This window comes from Mus musculus, chromosome 3, assembly GCF_000001635.26.
Source record: "Mus musculus strain C57BL/6J chromosome 3, GRCm38.p6 C57BL/6J".
In the NCBI taxonomy this organism is placed as follows: domain Eukaryota; kingdom Metazoa; phylum Chordata; class Mammalia; order Rodentia; family Muridae; genus Mus; species Mus musculus.
In genome coordinates, this window is record NC_000069.6 from 9687135 (window position 1) to 9707735 (window position 20601).

Genomic DNA, 20601 nt, shown 5'->3' on the forward strand with positions numbered 1-20601 from the left:
GGCCTTTCCTCTTGGCCCTGAGCAGACATTTCTAGGCTTGCCTGGAAAGGTGGGTAAAGCTAGTCTGAGTTGCTCAGGCTCCTGTGAAGTCTATTAGCAACTGCAAAGCACAGGTGTGATGCCCAACCCTTCATTTTAAGACAAACTTCTCAGTAGGTGGTACTGCAATCTCCAACATCACAGACAGGTCACCTGGAGCAGATTCAGGCACTGATGCTTTTCCGTCAGAAATCTGGCTCTAACCATAACCCTCATTGTTGGCAGTTGATCTGAGCATCCTTCTATGTGGAAGCATAGAATGAACCATTTCTGGCCTTTCCAAATATCAAACAAATTTTAACAAGTTTTTATATAAAACTGGCCTTTATTACAATTTAAAAAGAACAAAGACAAGTTAATAAGTGTCTTTAATTACAATGTACCTGCTATTTACAAGTAATTATACTTTTAATATACAGCTTGAATAAGATTTGTTCCATGTGAACTAGAAGCCATCACAAGTTCAACTCCACCCTTTTATGACTGTTCAGAATTGACATATTAGCATTAGAGACAGAAAACAAACACCCGTGTCAGTTCCTTAAGTACCATTATTGAATGAAAATTTGTGATCTGGCCACAGAAGAGTAGAAATAATGCCTCGACTAAAACGTGACAAAAAGTATTGCTATCATCTAATCCTAAACACAATGCTGGATCATTAGCAATGCAACCGCAGTTTATACAGCACCTTTTAAGGAGATCAAAACCTTTGTCTTACATTATCTGACTTGTTCCCAAAATATCCCTATGAGGTAGGCAATGGTTGGTAATCATTATCCCCATCTTGTAATATGGAGAAACTGAGGCACAGAGAAGTTCAATCATTTGCTTGAGGTCACACAGTAAACTTGATGGTGGGACAGGGACCACAGCCCTGTGCTCTTGTCTCCAAAACGAATCGTTCTCTTTAGACAAAACTGGACAATTTAACACATTAATTCACTTTTCCAAGAAAATTTAAAATGCACTTCCCCCTCCCCCCAGTATAAATTATTGAAACACTATGACAAGAACAGACACCTGGGTAGTGGCAGACAGATATATGCTCTGCTGGAAAGGCTATGGGAGCTTTGTTCTTTTATTCCAGGAGTTGATCTTCCTAGAGAAAACAGTTTAAAGTCTTTAGAAAAAATATACTGGGAGGGCTACTTCTTCTGGCTTACAGATTTACAACTTTAATGACCTCACTAAATTTTCCTCAAACTTGGCTTACTCTTGAGTTACAAAGAAAATATCTAAATAAAAAGTTTAACCTTTGAGTTCATAGTCTTCCTTTACATTTATTGTTTACATGTTAAGACTAGCACTCAACCTGTGGGTGAATCCTTTACATTTACTGTTTACATGTTAAGACTGGCACTCAACCTGTGGGTGAAGACCCCTTTTGGGTTCTCTATCCTGCAGACCAGACATTTACATTATGATTCATAACAGTAGCAAAGTTACAGTTATGAAATGGCAATAAAACATGGTGGTGTTTGGGGGGGGGGGGTCACAGCATTGGGAAGGTTGAGAAACATGACCTTACGGGCAGGTGGGAAGTGGGGACAGGCAGGAGCTACTCACAACACTTAGTTCAAATTTTGCTATTTTTGTCTTCCTTCAGAGTCAATTGTGTATTTGATACTTTAAAAAATGTACTAAAAATACATAGAATGATTGGAGTTCCAGACTCAACTCTCTAGGCACCCATCCATCCATCCATCCATCCATCCATCCATCCATCCACCCACCCACCCATCCATCCGTCATCTATGTCATCTATCTATCTCTCTTTCCTTCTTTCTCTTTTTGGTTTTGGCATTTTTCATACAGCATCTCTACTAGACAAATACTATGAATGCTTTTACATTCCTGGGTAGTTGGCAGGTCTCTGTAAAGCAACATGGAGGAATCAACTTGAGAGAGAGAGAGAGAGAGAGAGAGAGAGAGAGAGAGAGAGAGAGAGAGAGAGAGAGAGAGAGAGAACGAAAACAAGAGCACCAGCCACACAGTACAGAGTAAAGGGGAATTGGGAATTTCGTGTCAGGTTCACCGACCAGGTTTCCATGGAAAACTCATGCGTTAGGGATGGTCAAAGTCACCAGCCTTGGCTTGCAGGTTAGTGTGTGACCGTCTCTTGGAGCTTGAGACACAGAGACTGGGCGGTGGCCACTGCAGACTCACAGTCAGTGGTCCCACCTAGGCTGGTGAGCGGTACTGAAGAGAAGCTGGACATGCTGTAGATATGGCACAGAGGTGACAGCTGTGTAGACACTCATGATGGGGACGAGGTCAACGGCAAATGGATGAAGGGGCAGTAGGTCATCTGTGCAGGAGCAGGCAAGTGAGGGGAAGGAAACACTGACTTCACACCCTAGTCCTTCTGCCTCTTGAAGGGCATCAGAGTCAGGGAAGAACCCTAAGATTCCGAGGCTAATGCGAATATTTTTGAACATAGAAAGCCAAGGTTCAAGCATTTTCACATCGAACAAAACCTCTTTACTCTTTCATGAACTAGATGATCAGATAGTTACAATTATCAGCAGAGATAATTAGTAACTGCTTTGTGTCTTGGACTATTTTGTACCCTACTTGAATAAGAGGAGTACCTTCAAACTGGCTGGGAACCTTAGGGACATGCTACAACCAACCATCCTTATGAGGGAACTTGTTGGAATGAGAACTACAGCCTCTACTTGTAACAGTGTATTTATCTGCTTGTATTTCAAACTCCCCCACAAATCACAAGGCATGTAAATACAACAGCAACATTGAACAGGTGCCAGGTTAACATAGAAGTCTGAGGAGGGACTGTCACCAACCTTTACAACACATATAAGGTGATTTGAGATAACCAGAACATTTTGTTTAGAATAGGCTCTGGCCTTGTAGCCCAAGTTAGCCTTGAATGTAAAACCGTCCTTCTTTCCCACTCTCCCTCATTATAGGATAACAGGCATGGGCTGCAGTGCCCAGTTCCTAGATCTTAAACCAAACCAAACCAAACCAAACCAAACCAAACCAAACCAAACCAAACCAAACCAAACCAACCCAACCCAAACCAAAGCAGTCCTACAGAATAGCAGTGCCAATCCAAGGGGGAGCCTGTACTGGGCTATCTGAATAGTAAATGGAATGATCTTTAGTGCTGCCTTTTAAGCACAATTATGCTTCCAATTTCCATCTGAGAGTAAAAATCCGAACAAACATCTTTTAGTTAAATAAAAGAACCTGAAGAACAAGAAAACATAAATATTTAGAGGTACAATGTAAAAATAATAAAAGACGCAAAAAACCCTTTTCCCACAAAGAGTATTGGTATTATTTAGAAGTTTTGCAGACTTAGTGATGTGATTTAGATAAGGACAAGTCAAAAATATGCAGCCAACACATTTATAAAAATGACTTTCTTTTAGAATATTGGAAATGTTTCACATAAGATAGTCTGTGGTGAGTCTATAGTCACCGCTGTATACTCTGTGGTGGTGTTTAGTGTACAGTCCAGCCTGCTGTAGACTCAGAGGTGTTTAGTGTACAGTCCAGCCTCCTTTTGATGATGGTTTCCCACATATTTAAACTCTGTAACATTTAGACTTTAAACCAAACTACAGGCTCCGTCCAGCTCAAAGACAGGAACATGGATTTTAGCCAAGTAAGTAACTCAAACTGACTGGTGAGGGGCTCGCTTTGCTCAGCCGAGCGTCAGGTACATGGTTACCACACATTTCCTGCTGTGCTGGCATCTTTGGCTTGATTGTCCAGGCTTTTGTTTTGCTGTGAGCTTTTGCTCTTTCACTTGGCTAAAATCTGTATCCTCACAAGCTAGTGCGTATTCCTTTGGATTTATGTTGGGGAGAGGGTCTCCAGGTTCCTTGTACAGAACCTGTGAGATCGCCCGTCACATGTTCTCTTACCACTGCGAGCTTCTCGGACCAGGAGAGGGATGTCAGTGCACACTTCATGACCATGCTACATACCACGTTTGGAAACTCTGGGACATTTGGACAACAGGAATTCAAGATGACATGATTATCTATAATGAACTTATCTCTGAAGAAAGAGTTTTATGGAATCTTGAAGAACAGAACTCAAGTGAGCTGCAGAAGAGATAGAAGTAGCTGAGATGGAGACAACTCGGGGTCTGTCCGACTGGGATGGATACTCTGGGTTCACCTATGAGCAGTTCCAGGAAGTAAAAAAGCACTTTGAGAAAGACTAAGGAGGGGACTCTGGCGGCCATGGCTGACAAACTCAAACTGACAAAAGGAGACATCAGGTACTATTTCTTCAAGAAGGGGCGTGAGATGAAGCTCAAGCGGTTGTCTAAGGCCCTCACGAATTGGAAACTGTGCTGCTGCCACTGTGCATCAAGAGGGACTACCGGGCAGAACCCCAGAGTCCTCTCAAAATGACCCTGGATTCCCCGAAGCTCTGGGAGCCTTGAAGAGTCTCACACTCTCTTCTGGGCACCAAAGCAGAGAAGGCAGGTCATAGGATCTCTGACTCTTGGGCAAAGGCTCTTTACTGTTAATGTTTTTCAACTTCCTTCTTGGGGCAGGGGGCTGATGGGTTTGATGTCTCTGGACGGTACATGAATAATAAAGCGTGCATTCATAGAAAAAAAGAGTTTTATACTTTAGAGATCATACCAGCTTTCCTGCTAAGACTTTTTATAAAACATAATCAAACTCCTGAGCTATACGATGCCTGTAAGGAATTGCATGGTGGCAAGCACATGTCCAGGAGCGCCCTGTGGCACGGGGAGTGGCATGTGATGAGGGGACCCTCGTGGCCTGAGAGATGGTTGGGCCAAACTCATTAATACACAGCAGCGAAAATCAGTGGTTGCAAACAGCCTTGCCCATTACTGCTCCCAGTTCCCTGGGGTATCCCACCGCTGTGGCGGGGCCAGCAGAGGCGATGCTTATCCATGTGCCCACCATCTTCATGGAGGATTAGGCTAATGCCAACAACATCCAAGAGAGTTTGCAGCTCCACAGGCATGATCCACAACCAGTCGGTGAGTACAAGGATGGAAAGACAGGCCACAGAGCTGGTCATGTCACCTTCCCACGCACACTCTTTATCACAGGGAAGGAAAATAGCATGATTCTTAAGTCATTAGAATAAGATGCCACATGGCAGTAGGAAAGAAAAGGCTGTCTCTTTATCTGTGTCCTGCACTTCAGCGAGGCTCCTCTTAAAATGAAAAGTGAACAGAGTTTCCAATGCTGGCCTGGGAAGATCTAGAGCGATGACTGAACTTTCAATGTGAGCTGCTTCAGCTACTGATTCCTGTGAAGCGATGAACAACCGGGCAATTTGCGTCGGCAGAGACTGAACGGGGGCACCGCCACTGCTGTCTTTAGAGGGGTCACTAGACATCAGTGAAAGTCTGGTACTTTCAGGATTCCCAAGTCAGATTTTGTTCTATTTATAACACCGAGTGTCTCAGCAGTGACACATTTATGTCCATTGCATTTTGCCACCAGTGCCTCAGTGTTTTGGATCTAGAACTCCCAGTACTGTCTGAGGAGTTGAGCCTTAACAAGTCTTCAATGCTATATTACTCATTAGAGAAAAGAATAAAAACTGCTTATAATTATCTAGCTTATGTGCTTTATGGTATCGTTTGTAAAATGAGAGTATAAATCGTTGTACATAAAATCCAAATAGTTAATATATATTTTCTGGCACTTTCTAGAAATTAGGCATTAAACATAAAACATCTTATAAATTTATATAATAAAATAAATGTTTACATTTTACTCAGATTACCATCAGATTATAGGAAAGTCACATGTGGGCAGCAAAGACCACCGGGAACACATTTATGTCCGCAGCCCTTTGGGGATAGACACCATGGCTGCCATCCTCACAGAAACATTAAGGCTCTGTTTGGAAGGAAGAGCACTGGGTGTGAACAGCTACAGAAGTACCACAGTAGTTATGAAAATCCAAACACTGTTGGGAAGGTTTTCAACATAGAACATTAAAAAACATCTCAACTGACCTCATGAACCTCTGAAGACTGCAGATGCAGTGTCCAACGAGGAGCAAGAACCCCAGAGACTCCAGGGACGGCCCACCCCATACCTCACAGCCTGCACATCCAGGTTCCTTCCCAGGGACTAAGAGGCAGGTCTGGGAAGAGGGTGGGTTAACGGCAACCAGTTTCTCTCCATGCTAACATTTACTGAAGGCCAGTGCAGGCCAGTGGGAGACCATCCTTGGGATGAAGCACACATGGGAGGTCTCCAGGGGTGAAGTGCCAGTGTTTTAGCATGAGGAGCAGAGGGAAAGAGAGCAAGGATGGAAACCTGGCTCTTCTTCAGCAGGCAGTGGGATTTTGGCATTGGTGGGTGGGGCTTCCCCGCCAGCACCCACAGCTGGCCTTCCTCTGTGGAATGTGGAGGTGAGGGGTCCCAGGGGTTTCTTGGGAGCACTGGAGGGTGGCTGCCCTGGCAGGCAGGTCCGTACCTTACTGTTTTGGAAACTGGGAGACAACTGGGAGACTGCACTTGAAGATTTCAGTCAACCAAAGCAGCGAGAAACTGCAGCCACCTCCTTTCCACAGCAGAGCTGCTGATCACAGCCTCTTTTAGTTGCTAGAGCCTGGTGACATCTCTGCATTGCTGCAAGTCCCCAATGCTCTCGTAGTCACTCTCCTTGGGGACATGGTGGCCATTGGTCTCCAGAGGGACCTTCTCATCCTCTCTGTTTAGAGTCTGTATGGCTTCATAGTCAGGCTCTGGCTCCTCACTGGGTCTCCTTGCCGGGGGCAGTGTGCTGATGCTGTTGGGAGTTTTCTCAAAGTCTTTCACAGTGGCATAGAGGTCATTGCAGGAAGATGACGACCTCTGAGGGAGGCCCTTCATGGAGTGGCAGGCAGATTCTGGCCCTTTCATACATGGTCCAGGTTTGTGTGCCGACTGGCCAGGCTTATTCACTGAGGAATACATTGCTGAGATCTAGGGAACAGAGAGACATGAACAAGCCACCTGCAAGCTGTGACTCCCTCCTCCGCTTCTTGGTGACAAGCTATACACTTGGCCTACTGCCTGTAAGAGCTGTATGTTACTAGAGAATAATTAAACAATATCTTCCTTTCTGTAGATGAGACTTATTCGATTAACTCTCTATAAACCCAGTTTCGTGGAGATCTCATGGGACCAGATGTAGCTCTTGTGGATGGAGAACACTGACTAGTGGGAGGTCAAAGAATCACAGAGGACTCAGTAGAAAGCAGTGCCTGAGCCAGTGAAGGCGCTCCAGACATGCAAGCAAGGGAGTAGAGGTTGGAAGGCTTCTGAAGGGCCTCCGCAATTGGCTGTCCCTGGCATAGTGAAGTAACAGAGGCCTCACCCATGACTCCCAGGTTTTGCCCTACGTAGTCAGAGAAATAGGTAGGTGAAAGTTCCTATCCCTGAGAACAGGAGCATGCCGGGGACTAGGAAGTATCCTCTGTGGGAATTATGCCTTGAGCTCCGAGATGCTTCATCTTCCTGCACTGCACTCAAGAGTTCTCTGTACAAGGCAACGCTCCTGCTTTGTGTGTGTGGCTCCACAGGCACACAGGGCCCACACGGGGCCTTCCACTCCAGCCATGTGCAGCAAGAGCAGGGAAGGTGTCTGGTACTGTGTCCGAACCTAGCACGCTGCATGCCATAATCACGGCTTCAGCGTTTAGAAGGCATCACTAAGTCTCCTAAGTTTTTACTCTGGCTCTTGGATACTCCTCCTCATCTCTTCTCACTGGTTTCCTCAAGTGATGTTAGCCTTATCTGGGTTCATCTTTTCTGAGGTGACCAGTATCCAGCATTCCTCAGGGAGACATTTCCCGTCTCCCAACCACCCTGACTTTTGGAATTTTTCAGCTTACCGCTGATTTTCTTCTATGGCGGCCACCCAGCTGTTGACTAGAACTCCTTCTCCTTGTTTTCTTACCCTCGTTCTTCCTCCTGTTCATGTGGGCCGGCCCTTCCTGCAGCCTAGTGCCCTTCACTTGGTTCCTTACACACCCTGCCATTCTTGTGGTTCACAGTCTATCACATACCTTCCCATCTTAGCCTTGACATCCAAGCACAGGCCTGAGGGCTTGTCATGCCTTTCAGACCCAGGCAACAATCACAGGACATTTATCCTTGGAAGAAGCACTAAGTTTTGTGGGGGGAGGGGTGGTGGCAGGGTTTTGCCAAGCAGTGTAGGCTTCATTGAACGAAATAAACATTCTCCAGCCCGCAAGTAGGCCCTGAGATTACGTTTGAGAGAAACCATGACTGTAGGCTGGGTTGTTGTGTTTTGTTTCAACTTGGTGTAAGTAGAATCATCTGGGAGAAAGAGCCTCAATTGAAAAGGGCCTCTGTACGATTGGCCTGTAGACAAGCCTAGAGGCCATTTCTAAACCGAGTGATTGGTGTGTGAGAGCCTAGCCCACTGTGGATGGTGCCACCCTTAGGCAGGCGACAGTGGCTTATATAAGAAAACAGGCTTCCTTATAGCAGGACTTCATGGCCTCTGCTTCACTTCTTGCCTTTAAGCTCCTGCCCTGACATACCTCAGTAATGGGAGTTTTAAGGTTTATGTAGATAATTGGGCTAGCCTAATATAGCCAGGGCTAGCCTTAGACTCTTGATCCTCCTGCGTGACAGGGGTTGTTGTTTGCCACTAGATTGGATTTATGGCAACTGGGATTACAGACTTAGCTTCCATTTTTTTAACTCTTATTTTTAAAGTTGCTTGTGCATGTGAGCGCAGATGCCTGTGGACTGCAGAAGCACTGCATGGAATCCTTTGGAGCCGGTCAGACAGCTGGTTGTAGGCTGCCCAGCCCAGCTAGGGTCTAGCCACTTAATCCCTGTGCAGGCGCAGCGCATACCCTTAACTGCTAAACCACCTCTCCAGCCCACAAGATCTACATTTCAGACTTTTTTGTTTATTTGAAAAGAATTGAAATTTACCTCCTCTTCTGTAAGAGTCGGGTCTTCTTCCCGAGACTTGTATGACAAGGAACTAAATCTCTGTCAAAAAAATAAAATAAAACAAAACAGAGTAAAACAGTCTGAAGCCAATAGTTTAGCCTAGCACTTATGTCCATGCCTATGCAAATGCTTTCACGGTATTTCTACAGGATACAGGCAGCTCTGCGTCGCCTGCATCAGCACCCCATGACCGTGCCTGCGCATGGCTGCCTGGCGGCTTCACGGTGTACAGAGGTCTTCTGATATGTTAGTCGCCGAGGAAGGGCTGATCTGCAGTTCTGCAAGGCACGCCAGCAGTTAGATCCGACAGCCTGCGGCATCACCAGGAAGAACCCCACAGCTCATAGTCTCCCCTTGATCTGTTTCTCCTTGACTTTGGTTCCTGGTTCTTCTGTGATTTGGACCTTGGTTTATTAACTATCTCTAACGTATTTATGACCTTAATTCTTCATTCCAACCAAGCCATATCTATGCAAACCATGTCTCTCCCACACTGGCAGCTGCTTCTCTGTCTCCCAGAGTCCTTCACTGGCCCAGGCCTTAACTTCCTCTTCGTCCCTCTCTGTCTTCGCCATGCCAGCTTTCCTTATTCAGCTCCTCTCTGTAATCCCAACACTGCTGTGAATGTAGCTACTTCTTCCTTTCCCCCTTCATTTCCTCTTCTGCTGTCTTCCCAGTGGGTGGGCCCCGAGAGCGGCTCCCTGACTCAGGCCACTTCTCTAAGGCATACTCTACCTGCGTTTCCTCCCCAGCCCATCTACTTGGTGCACACAAGCTCACAGCCTTGTTTCTGGATTCTCTGAGAAAACTTGAAGAGGCAAATACATTTCTTTGGACTCTACCCTGTCCCCACTGTCCCTCAGTCCCTTCTTGGTTACTACAAACGAACTTCTTGCCATACACTGCGCTCAAACAAGCTCAACTGGACTTTTAGCTCTGTCCTCTTCTCACTGTGGTACAATAAAGCCTCAGATGAACTCTCCTCTTCACATGGTCTTCGCAGCCATTCCAGCTGAGTTTCCACCTTCACAAGTCTGAGAAACTCTTCATCCTGGTCCCTCAAGATGGCCACATCAATATGTGTGGCTTGTCCTGTGTGACCTGAGGTCAGCCCTTCCTCCCTACACTTCCTTTACCTGGTCTTCAGCAACCCTGCTCCCTTTCCTGGTTTTTGTCCCTATTTTGGTCTCTCCTGCTATTTCCCCGTCCCCAGAGCCCTGTTCCTGGGGCTCTTCTGGCCCTAAAAGACACTCATCTAACCCTATATGTTTAAATACCACATTTCTGCTACTGGTCCTAAACCATATGAATCTAGTCCCAGCCTTCCCTTTTAGACCAGTCATTCTGCAGCTGCCCTGAGCTATGTCAAAATTGGGACCAGTCCTGCTCTCTAAAGGTATGGCATGCTACACACACAGAGGCTCAGCTCTGCCCCAGCTCCTGCTTGCCTGTGATACTCCAGCTGGGTTCCTGCTGGTTTCCTGTGCCCACCAGCTGTGCCAGCCCTTGGAACATGACACCCCACCCCCAGCTGAGCTCTTGGCTATAGCTAGCTCTTCTCATCACTTCTACTGCCTCTGTCCTGACTAGGAGCCTAGGCTCTCTAAGTTCATATCCAGGTACCTGTCTGCAAACTGCCCTTATCTTTGTCCATTGCTATTTCCTACCCCGTGCTCCCTCTGTATACCAGCCACTGCTATAACTTAGGGGCTTCCAAGTGGTCAAGCTGTACAATGTCCCAAAGAGTACATGTACAGCTTTCTTCGTTGCTCCGTAACTCTGCTTAGGATTACCGTCACACACAACAACTCTGTCCAAGGTGTACTCCACCCCTGCTTACTTCTAATCTCCGTTAGTTTATTTTTCCCTTTAAACTGTATTAAAGCTCTGCTTAAAGTTGAAGTTCCACATGACCTGGGGTTTTCATTAATTTATGTTTGTTCACTGGTGTATTAACTAACACCTAGAAGGCATGCAGTAGATGCTCAATAAAATCTTTGTTTTGATAAACATTTAAACCTTTGAAATTCTTAGTTCACATAAAATTGGCATTGTTTCCATGGAAGATTACTTGCGTGTATAATGTGAAGAGATAATTTAGATGTGTATTTCCAGTTTTTAATGTGAAACCGGGAGAACTGCTTACTAACAACTAACCTTTTTATCTTCCAAGTGCTTGCCACTAAAAAGCTTTAGCTAGTTTAGGCAGTGCAGACTTATATTGGCTTCATCTGTCTTTGGTTATATGAAGGGTAGAAACTACTGCACTTCATGGGAATGCTTACAGATACTTTGATGGTGTTTGCAACAGCTGATTTCATAGATAATGTAAAACGTTGAAACAAACTCACTCAGAACAGTGCAAAGAACGACCTCATAATACAACCAGTGCAGCCACAGGAGGGCTGCCCGTCAGCAATGCTACTGCTGCCTCCGCTGCTCCTCCCTGCAAAGGCCCGAGAGGAAGCTGCGGCTGGAAGATGCTAGCAGTCTGGTATTAGCAGACTGACGCAGTGCAGCTTAGTTATTCTGTGAGGACAATCTGGCCGGTCCCCAGGTGAGAGGCTCACCATGGTGCAGACTCTGTAAGACACATGCACTGAAGACTATGGTGGACTACTGATGTACTTTAGATCTCTGCTAACATCTTAGAAATGACTTTAAAATATTGTTTAGGAACTTGTGAAAAATAAGAGCTGCTAGCTGGTGTACAGGAAAATATACACAGTAAGTTGCAAGCAGGGGCCCTGCACATCCGGACTCTCTGTAAAGGCCGCTCTGCGCTGAGTTGTGGGACTCTCCTCAAAGACTCAAGGTTACCTGGCTGCCTGAGGCAGAGACGAGGGAAGCTGTCTGGTAAAGAGTCTGCCTATTTGGTTCCTAGTCTTCAATATGAAGGCAGCAATAGCAGTCTAAGTAGATATATAATATACAATCTTGAAACTATCTAAATGAGATGCTGAGAAAGGTTTTATATACATCAATCTCTCAGTAAGGCTCAGAGGGTGAAAATGCAGGCACAGCTGACGCTAGTATTTATATATGTATTTCTCAGAGCGGTAGCCTCAGCATGACCCAAGCCCACCTTGCTGTGTCCACCGGTCCCTTCTGCAGCTTGCTCCTCTGCCTGTCCTCCTCCCTCCTGGGGAAGGTTGGCATTCTCATCCAGAAGCTTAACCGGGACAGGAGGTGGGCTTTCCTCGTCCAGGTCACTGCAAGTTCCCAGAATGCTCTCTGCGTTCGCGCTGTGGCGGCACTTTTTGTTTCTGTCCACAGAGGCATATTCAGCAAAGTCGGCCTTGCCCTCCATGGGAGCCCCCTGAAGCTCCTTCAAGGCAGAAGTGGACTTGGACTTGCCACCCTGGCCTTTGTCTGCCACTTCCTTGATCTCCTTCACTGTTTCATACAGACAGTCCTCCACCATGTTCTCCTGGGAGGAGCTGTCCTTGAGCACCTCGTAGGGCCCCTCCACTCCGGGCCCCAGTTCCGTGTCTGCAGCCCTGGCTGTGAGAATCTCGTCCACGGCGTTCTCAGGCGGGATCCTGGGCAGCTCCCGGCTCTGGTGGCACTTGGCCTTTCCTGTGCTGTCCTGGGAGTCCAGGAGATCGGAAGCCGAGGTCTGGACTTCCTCATAGTGCTGCATGCAGGTCAGCGTGCTGTCTTCTGAAAGAACTGAAGGGGAAAAGGTGTGAATAACCAGTGCGTGGACCACGATGTCGCCACTACAAACCTGGTTTTACCTGACGCTCAGTTGCAGACTTCAGTGCCAATGCACCGTCTTATTTCCATTACATTGAAAGGAACCGGTTCACGGTAGCATTCCCAGTACAAAATTGAATAAATGATGTGGGCTATGCTTTGACTTCATTACGTACCACTCCTGCTGAAACCCACTAGGCAGTAGGCTTGCCAGGCACCAGGTGGGGCTGGGGGCGGGGCTTCTTACAGAGGCTGAGTCAGGAAGGCTGAATTCAAGACCAGGCTGGGTAAAGGGCGGGCCGTGGCAGTAACTCAGCGGCAGAGGGCTTGCCTCACACACGGGCTCTGGGTTTTACCCCTAGTGTAGCATACAAAATTGACAACCCCTGGGACCAGACTACAAGACTCTAAAACCATGGGGCATGAGTGTCCTCTCTTCCCCTGACTGGAGTTGGTCCCTGCCTAGATGAGGGAGCAGCCTCTTCCCACTCCCAGTTCACCAGTCTCTTCCATCTGGCAGACATAGCAGAAGCTGAGACACCATGATGGACCCTTAGGCCATCATTAAAAGAGCCCGGAAACTCTGTGCCCTCTTTCCACATCACTGCAGCCTCACATCCTTGCCTCCTCTTAGAAGGAGTCCAGCCAGGACATCCTTGAATTGTCTCTAAAGTGGTGACCATGACACCTGTCGGTCAGTCGTATCTGGCTTTTGAGTGTTGGCTAGGTGCCAGAGACTGTTCGACCATACGCAAGTGGAATGGAATTTGCTCTTAGGGTGCTTATATCAACCCAAGTTCATTAGGAACTGGATCTCACTGTACAGCAGAGAGAAATTAGCAGCATCGTGTCAGCTGGGAGCTGCTCATGGCGCCCAGCTCCCCCCCCCCCCCATAGAACAACAACAACAACAACCCAAGTGAGCCAAAACCGGAGGAGGGGGCATCTGGGAAGAGGACGGGGTTAGCAGGATGCGTGGAGGTGAGAGGGGAGTGAGGGTGAGCGGGAGCAAACCACATTGTATACTTGTATGGAAGAGTAGACCAGCCATCTGTTAGGGAGAGGAAAAGAAACCCTTAGCCGCAGGGTTTAGCAGCCAGGCTTAGAGTCCTAGCCTCTCCTGCAGGAGTGGCTCCTGCTGGGGCTCTAGCTATCTGGTCTCAGAACACAGGGGCACTGGCACCTGCAGCCTTGGGTACCACTGCTGATGACCTTCAAGGTCCCTTCCTTGCCTTGGGTGACAGCAAAGCGGGAAGAAATCATTGCGACTCCACCTGCCAGTCAGTGCACACTGTGTGGAACAACATGCCTGCCCTAGACTAAGTGTCTGCCTTAGAGCTGGGCTCCCTGCTTCAAGTTACAGATTCTCAAAATCTGGGATAACAACATCAGTCAGGTTATTAATGACTCTGTGACAAGGATTTGGTTTCTCACAGATGTCCATGTCCTAGTCTCTGGCAACCACATGCTGAATGACACAGCAACTCCGTGAGTGTGCTGTCCCTCCCCTGCCCACTCCCCATGTGTAGTCAGCCAACATTGGGCTGGGTAGAGAAACCTTGGTTACCTAGACAAGAGACTGCATAGTCCTAAACAGTGAAAGAGTAAAGGCTAGCGAAAGACCTGATGATTCGGGAGAAGCAACCCAGGAAGGGATGCAGGCAGGTGACTCCATCAGCCCCCAGCAGGGTGCAGGCAGACACCTCATACTCATGACCTGGCCAGCTGTCAGTCACTCCAGCCACTGCAGCATTAGACTGTGGTAACTTAATCCAGTAGCCCTGTGCTCTCACTTAGACTGGGGACAGTGCCACCTGTGTGTGGGCACAGTGAAAGGAATGACAGCACGCACTCCAAGAGGGTACCCGGCACCAGCAGCCACTATGCAAATGAGGCCTCTAGCTGGTAGTAACAATGACTGGGATAGAGTACATTCCCTACTGGTCATCTGCATCGCTTGCATGCCTGGTGCGTGCGGAGGCTCCCCTACAACTACAGTCAGGGAGAGTTGTGAGCTGCCACGTGGGTGCTGGGAACCCTGGGGCAGAGTCATCACCACCGCCCCCGAGCACCTTGCTCAAAGCCTAAGGCTCCCCAGTGCTTCCTCTGCAGAACTTACTGTCGCCATTGGTGAGCACCCCGTTCTGTTCGCTGCTAGCCAGTGCATCTGTTGTCAGGCTGGTTGCCGAATGGCTGAACATGTCCTTGTCGGAAGGCTGAAAAATCCAAACACATCTTCTATTAAGAATCTGCTGGGCACCAGCGGATACTCCAAAAATCAAAGCAGCCAAAGAAATGCCAGAGTCCATTGACAAAGTTAGGTAAAACAAGAACGGTTAGACTGAACACCATGGATAACTAGATAAACTCAAGTGTTGAGAGTGGGGACCACTTTCTCCAATGGAGAATGGCTGAACTTATTTCCTAAGTATGGTTCTGGTCTCTCAGGCACTGGGGGTCTCCCAGGACTGCAGGCAGCGCATCTCACCAGGTGGTTACAGATGGGCTACGGGTACACTGTGTTTTCCTAGCTCAAGGGGAATGGAGACCACAGATTATTGTGTGGGTCAGAACAGAGCCCAGCAGGGATCAATGCCATCCCTAAAACACAGGTGGTGACAAACAAACAGCAAAGTGTCCCGACAGGAAGAGATTTAAACATGGTCAACACAGCATTTAATGCTATACATTCCCGAGCCTATTTCCGAGCTTTATTGAAACGATCATCTACTGAATAATTGCTTTGCAAACCTTTCCTACTTTCAGAGATGCACAGACACTTGGGAGAACTGATTTTGTTCCTCTGGGCTGATGGTGCTGTGTGGACTGCCTGGAACAACATGGCAGGCAGAGTCCTCACAGGGCAGAAGACAGCAGCTGCTTCTGGATGTGTTCTGTCTAACATGTCGGACCCTACCCTCTTCATGTTAATGGCTTCTGCTGCCCAAGACACAGCCCAGGTCTCAGGATATCACAGGGAAATTCTGATGCAACCTGTACAGGAGTCTTGGGTCGCTGGCTTCACAATCTTACTGACTCTGATGGGAAATCAAATAATAACAGATAATAAGTAGCCCTTGAAGTGCAGCAGTGCGCCAGTGTCCGGGAAGTCTGCTCTTTGGGCCAATACTGCTCGCATCTGCTGCTATAAAGTGACTTGAAGTGTTTGTGCTTTGCCAGGACCCTGAGATGCTCATATTGGAGAAACAGTGTCCTTAGGGGACAGAGAGGGGGACCAAGGGAAGGCTTCCTGCATAGCACGCCACTGCCAAGCTTCTATAATCTCTGTCTGAACTGCTCTTTCCCATCTTAGCCCCCATGAGAAACAAGTCAGCAAACTGGGAGTGGTCTAGGGAAGTCAGGAGCTCAGTGGGCAGCTGTGTGCAGGCCTCACTGGCACTGTCAGCAGGCATCCTGTGGATACAGTCTGTCCTGGAGGTGTGTGGAGGAGATCCTATGTGGGGAAGAGAATGAAGAGGCGGCACTCTCCCTGCCCGCAAAGGCTGCTGTCCTCAGGCAGAATAACGGGGATGAAAGATCGAGAATGACCGGCGTTCATGTGGATGCCCATATCAGAGTGACCGGCAAAGCTTGGTCCCACCCCTGAACACTGGCTTCATACAGTACTCAGGTTGAGCTGCCAGGTCTCGCCATTCCTGAGAGCACTAGGAGGAAGTGAGGCTCGAGTTGAGTTCAGCCACAACCTCCTGTCCACCTGACTGAGGAAGGTGGGCTCTGAAGAAAGACAGGGCCTATCTGTCCACCCCCCATTCCTCCCCTACCCTGTGCAAGCACTGGGGAGCATAGAGACACTGGGAACAAGGAGTGAGACAAGATAAGAGGTGAAAATAGCAGGAGAACATCAGTCAGGGCAGGAGAGATGCTGAGGTCCGGGGTGGCTGTGATGGGTGGTCTCAGACAAAGGAAGAGAGCCCTGGCTGGGGTCCAGGAGGAGCTTCCTGTCTGCTTGGGCTACAGGCACACTGGGAAGTGGGGGTTCAGGCAGCCTGGTACCTCACGCATGTGCTCTGAACATGCTTGCTGGGTGCAAACAGCCCAGGCCCCCCAGAGTTTAAATGCATATGTGCTTCCTGGCTGGGAGCAGGAAGCGCCCTCTCTCCTAGACCTGCCCTGGGGCCCAGCGGGAGCTCAACCCAGCCCTGCAGACACAGCTGCTGAGGCTGCTGCCACTTAAGGGCACAACAAAAGGTCACCACCCAGGTGGACAGCTCTCTCCTTGAGACTGCTGGGTCTCTCAGGATCCCATCAAATGCTGACGATCCGATAACGCACCAAGGCCAAGCTATGCTGTGGGCTCCAGGCCCCGATGAATGGCTGCAGCGCCACCCAAATGCATGCCAAAATCTCAGTCCCTAGTGCCACAGCCTAACCTCATCTGAAAGCAGGGCTATTTCAGATGGCACTAGTTAGGACTGAAGTCAGAGAGGTACAGTTGCTATCTTGGCTTCAAGACATACATTCAGAGAGGGAAGGTGACAGCAAGGACTAGGTGGGTGTGCACTAAGGAGCTGAGTTTGGGAACAGATCTAGCTCTGGAAGGGGCTCGTGTGACAACACTGAATGCTGGACTCTGCTCTCCAGAGCAGAGAGACAAGAAATCTTAGATGAATTGTCTAGTTGTTCCTTGTGACAGCCCTCCCAGACCAGGAGGGGCATGAAGACATCTCTGCAGAAGCTACCCTGAACACTGGTCAAGCCAGGCTCCCAGCCGTACATACAGTATACAGAAAGCCACAGCTAATATCCATTTACGTCCCCATGCCAGCTTCAGTTGTGTCGAAAGCCAGTAGCGCCATGCCTGGAGAGGTGTACTCGGACAGACAGACAGCCACACCGAGGCTTACCACATTCATCAGGTTCTCATGGTCCCCGCTATGCTGCCGTGGCTTCTTCTCTCTGAAAGGGAGAAGAAAATACCATTCTGATGTCAAATGTGTCCCTTAAAGTGAAGTGGACACCATACTTCCCTAGCCTAACATTTATCAGCTCCGCCTCTCTGGTTTTATTAACCAGGTTAATAAAACTAGATCAGAAAAAGTCCTGACCTACAGCAAAGGCTGAGCCCGCTTCTGGCACACCCCTTCCCAGAGGGTCAAGTTCACTACGGGAGACAGCGGGCTGCAAGCAGGATCTGTCTGTGCCTGGAACACTCAGATGACAGACACTGCCTTTATTCTTTAGCAAATCCTAACAATGACCTCATCTTCTCCCTTAAGAGTCTGTGAAGTCACGTGCCGTAAGGGATGAGAGAAAATATGGGAGATACTACTTTGGCACATCAGGGAGGTGACATTCTCTCAGGATGAGTCATAGGTACTTCCAGTCTACGGAAAAGTCTGCCTAGTAAAAACAGAATGTGTTTTACACAGAACAGGCTAAAGAAAGCCATTGGTTGTAAAGACCACATTTCTATCTGTGGCGAGAAGAGGGTGACACCTAGCGGGAGAGTGAGTCATTACAGTAGCAGATTCTTGAAGTTTTGGGGAGCCAAGTCTAGTGTCTCTAGGCTTGTCCTGTCCTTCAAGACCTGAGTCCTTGCTTGGCAGGGACTAGGAGAGGCTGCAGAGGCCAGAGGGCATGGGTTTCTCTTTTTGACAGATTTTAGAATGGGATCCAAATCGAGAGAGTTGAGTATGGAGCTGGCTAAGCTGGTTCCCACTGGCTCCCAGCTAGACCAGAAGGCTGCACCCTGCATCATCTCTGACAGTTCTGGGCATCCGTCTTGGTTACAAAGAACTTCACTTCTCCCTGAGCCAAGGGAGACAAGTATAATGCTGAAAAAAAGAGAAAAAAGGCTTCCATTTTCAGTGAGCCTCTCTTGTAGGAAATACAAGCCTATGTCTTCCTAAAGGGCAGTTTATCACACACAGTTTTACTAATATGTGAGCTCTCCAGGCCACGCAATAGTGAGCACCCTCAGTGACTTCCCACTGTGGCAACAGGATGTAGTACCTCACACTTAGATTTCAGTATGCCCATGGCCAAAGACAGCACACAAAGACTGTGCTCAAAGAATTGCAGAATTCATTCCAGACATTTAGATAGGAAGGGCTCTTTGCTTTGCCCTCCAGGAAGATCAATAAGCATTTTCAATTGACGAATGAAGAATGCCCTTTGTGACCAACCCATGAATGTGGGCCAGGGAGGCTCTTAATAAAGAGGCTCCGTGGGACACAGGGAAAACAGCAGGTTTAGGCTCTAGAACATGCATGTTTGTTCTAACCTGTCGCAAGTGGAACACAGGAGGACGAGGAAGGTGATGAGGAAGAACATGGCCACGGCAGCCAGACTTCCCCACAGGACCATCTGCATCTGCATCTGCCCACTGCTCAGTACGCTTCCTGCAGGGCCCATGGTGGGAGCTGGGGTGACCAGCAGGTGGGGTCAGTTCTTCATAGGAGATCACATGGGTCTAGAAGGCTTCATCCTCCTGCAGAGAGAACGACACTACACGTTCAGAATCCCTTCCCGGGAAAGGCTGAGCAGTCCCGATATCAAGATCCCAAACCAGAAAGAACCCTGACCTGATTGCTGAGTGCTGCTGTGGTGCTGTCAGAAGCTTGAAATGCATGTGTGCTGAAACCATGTAAAATTACGGTTGTGTACGAGGAGACTCCGACAGCCACAGGAATGCCACGCTCACACCTGTGTCTTCTCTCCAGGTTAGCTACCTCTATTTCAGAATCTGAAAGGTCTCTAGCAGCACTTCACATAAGAAACACAGAGCCTCCCTGTCAGGAGCAAGGCCTCACAGCCGCCAGGGCGATGTTCACAGAAGGTAGGCGTGCCTGGAACCTGGCTGGCTCTCTTCAAGTCTGTGCTGTGATGTTTGATTTCCTCACATGGGATTTGACTGGGGATGCACCAGTGTGTAGCAGAGCATCCAAAGCAGTGGGTAGTTTATCATCTTAGTATGAGGAGTCAATAAAGACTTCCAGCACCCCAAAGCAAGCAAAATATGCTTGTTTGCGTTAATACGCCTTAGCCAAGGCAGTATGAAATGTTTGCTACACATGTGTATGTGCGTACGTAATTCCTAACTTTCAATTTTAAATTCATTTTTATTTATATAGGCGTTTGTGTGTGCGCGCGCATACATATGTATGTGCCCCATGGGACAACTGTGGAGGCTGTCAGGCGTGGTGGTGAGCATCTTTACATCTCAGCCATCTCACTGGTTTCCTAGACACATATTTTGCAAAATAGCAATTTCCTTCCCGTGCCTCTGTTTATCCCCGTAGCTCCTCAAGCCCTTTTCCTTAGAGCTAGAGATTAACCAGTGTCTATCTGTCTGTCTGTCTACACGCCCACAGACTGCTGCCCACTTAGAGTGTGGCTTCACTTTCAAGGAGGAGCTTTCACTGAGCTGATATTGGGTACCCAGCAAATTCACCTTCAGAGGAAAGGCTTGTGCTGAGGACACGACCTTAGCAGAGGGCAAGACCAATGTGTAAGGAACCACAGAGCAGGCATAAGACCCGCACTTAGTTCCCAGCCGCCACTGACTGCTCTCGCAGTTACTGCTCCCCGCTCCAGGGGAAGCACTGACCACCTCCACTTGGACCCGGTCTCCACGCAGCCATGTTCTCCTCCACGTGGACCATCCCTCTGTTCCCGCCATCATGCTGCTGACAGTGCTCAGGCTAGTGCTCCTTATTTGTTATTTTGTAATTTGTAAACACTGTCAAATATTTCCATATTAGAGACATACGGAGAATAGAGGAGCATACCAGGCTAACATTAGCTGTGGTAAGAGAGGCCTTATTTAAACTACACCCATTTGGTTAGCTCCAGAACATTCTAATTAAGAGGAACAGCCTGAAGTTTATGCTCAAGCAAGCAGAAAAGGAAGAAAACATGACTTCTGTGTTAGGCT

General features: G+C 48.1%; 1 protein-coding gene across 5 annotated transcripts in view; it reads right to left on the reverse strand.

Annotated features, from left to right (window-relative positions):
- Positions 1 to 344: 344 nt before the first annotated feature.
- Positions 345 to 20601, reverse strand: part of Pag1 (phosphoprotein associated with glycosphingolipid microdomains 1) — a 146206-nt gene continuing 125949 nt past the window's right edge. For all 5 annotated transcript variants that reach the window (NM_053182.5, NM_001195031.1, XM_011248151.3 and 2 more), the window contains 6 exons: positions 18949 to 19155; positions 17570 to 17621; positions 14824 to 14920; positions 12091 to 12677; positions 8985 to 9044; positions 345 to 6995 (listed from right to left, as the gene is read on the reverse strand). In NM_053182.5, coding sequence (NP_444412.2) covers positions 6633 to 6995; positions 8985 to 9044; positions 12091 to 12677; positions 14824 to 14920; positions 17570 to 17621; positions 18949 to 19079 — 1290 coding nt within the window. In that variant the 5' untranslated portion in view covers positions 19080 to 19155 and the 3' untranslated portion in view covers positions 345 to 6632. The remainder of the gene's footprint in view (positions 6996 to 8984; positions 9045 to 12090; positions 12678 to 14823; positions 14921 to 17569; positions 17622 to 18948; positions 19156 to 20601) is intronic.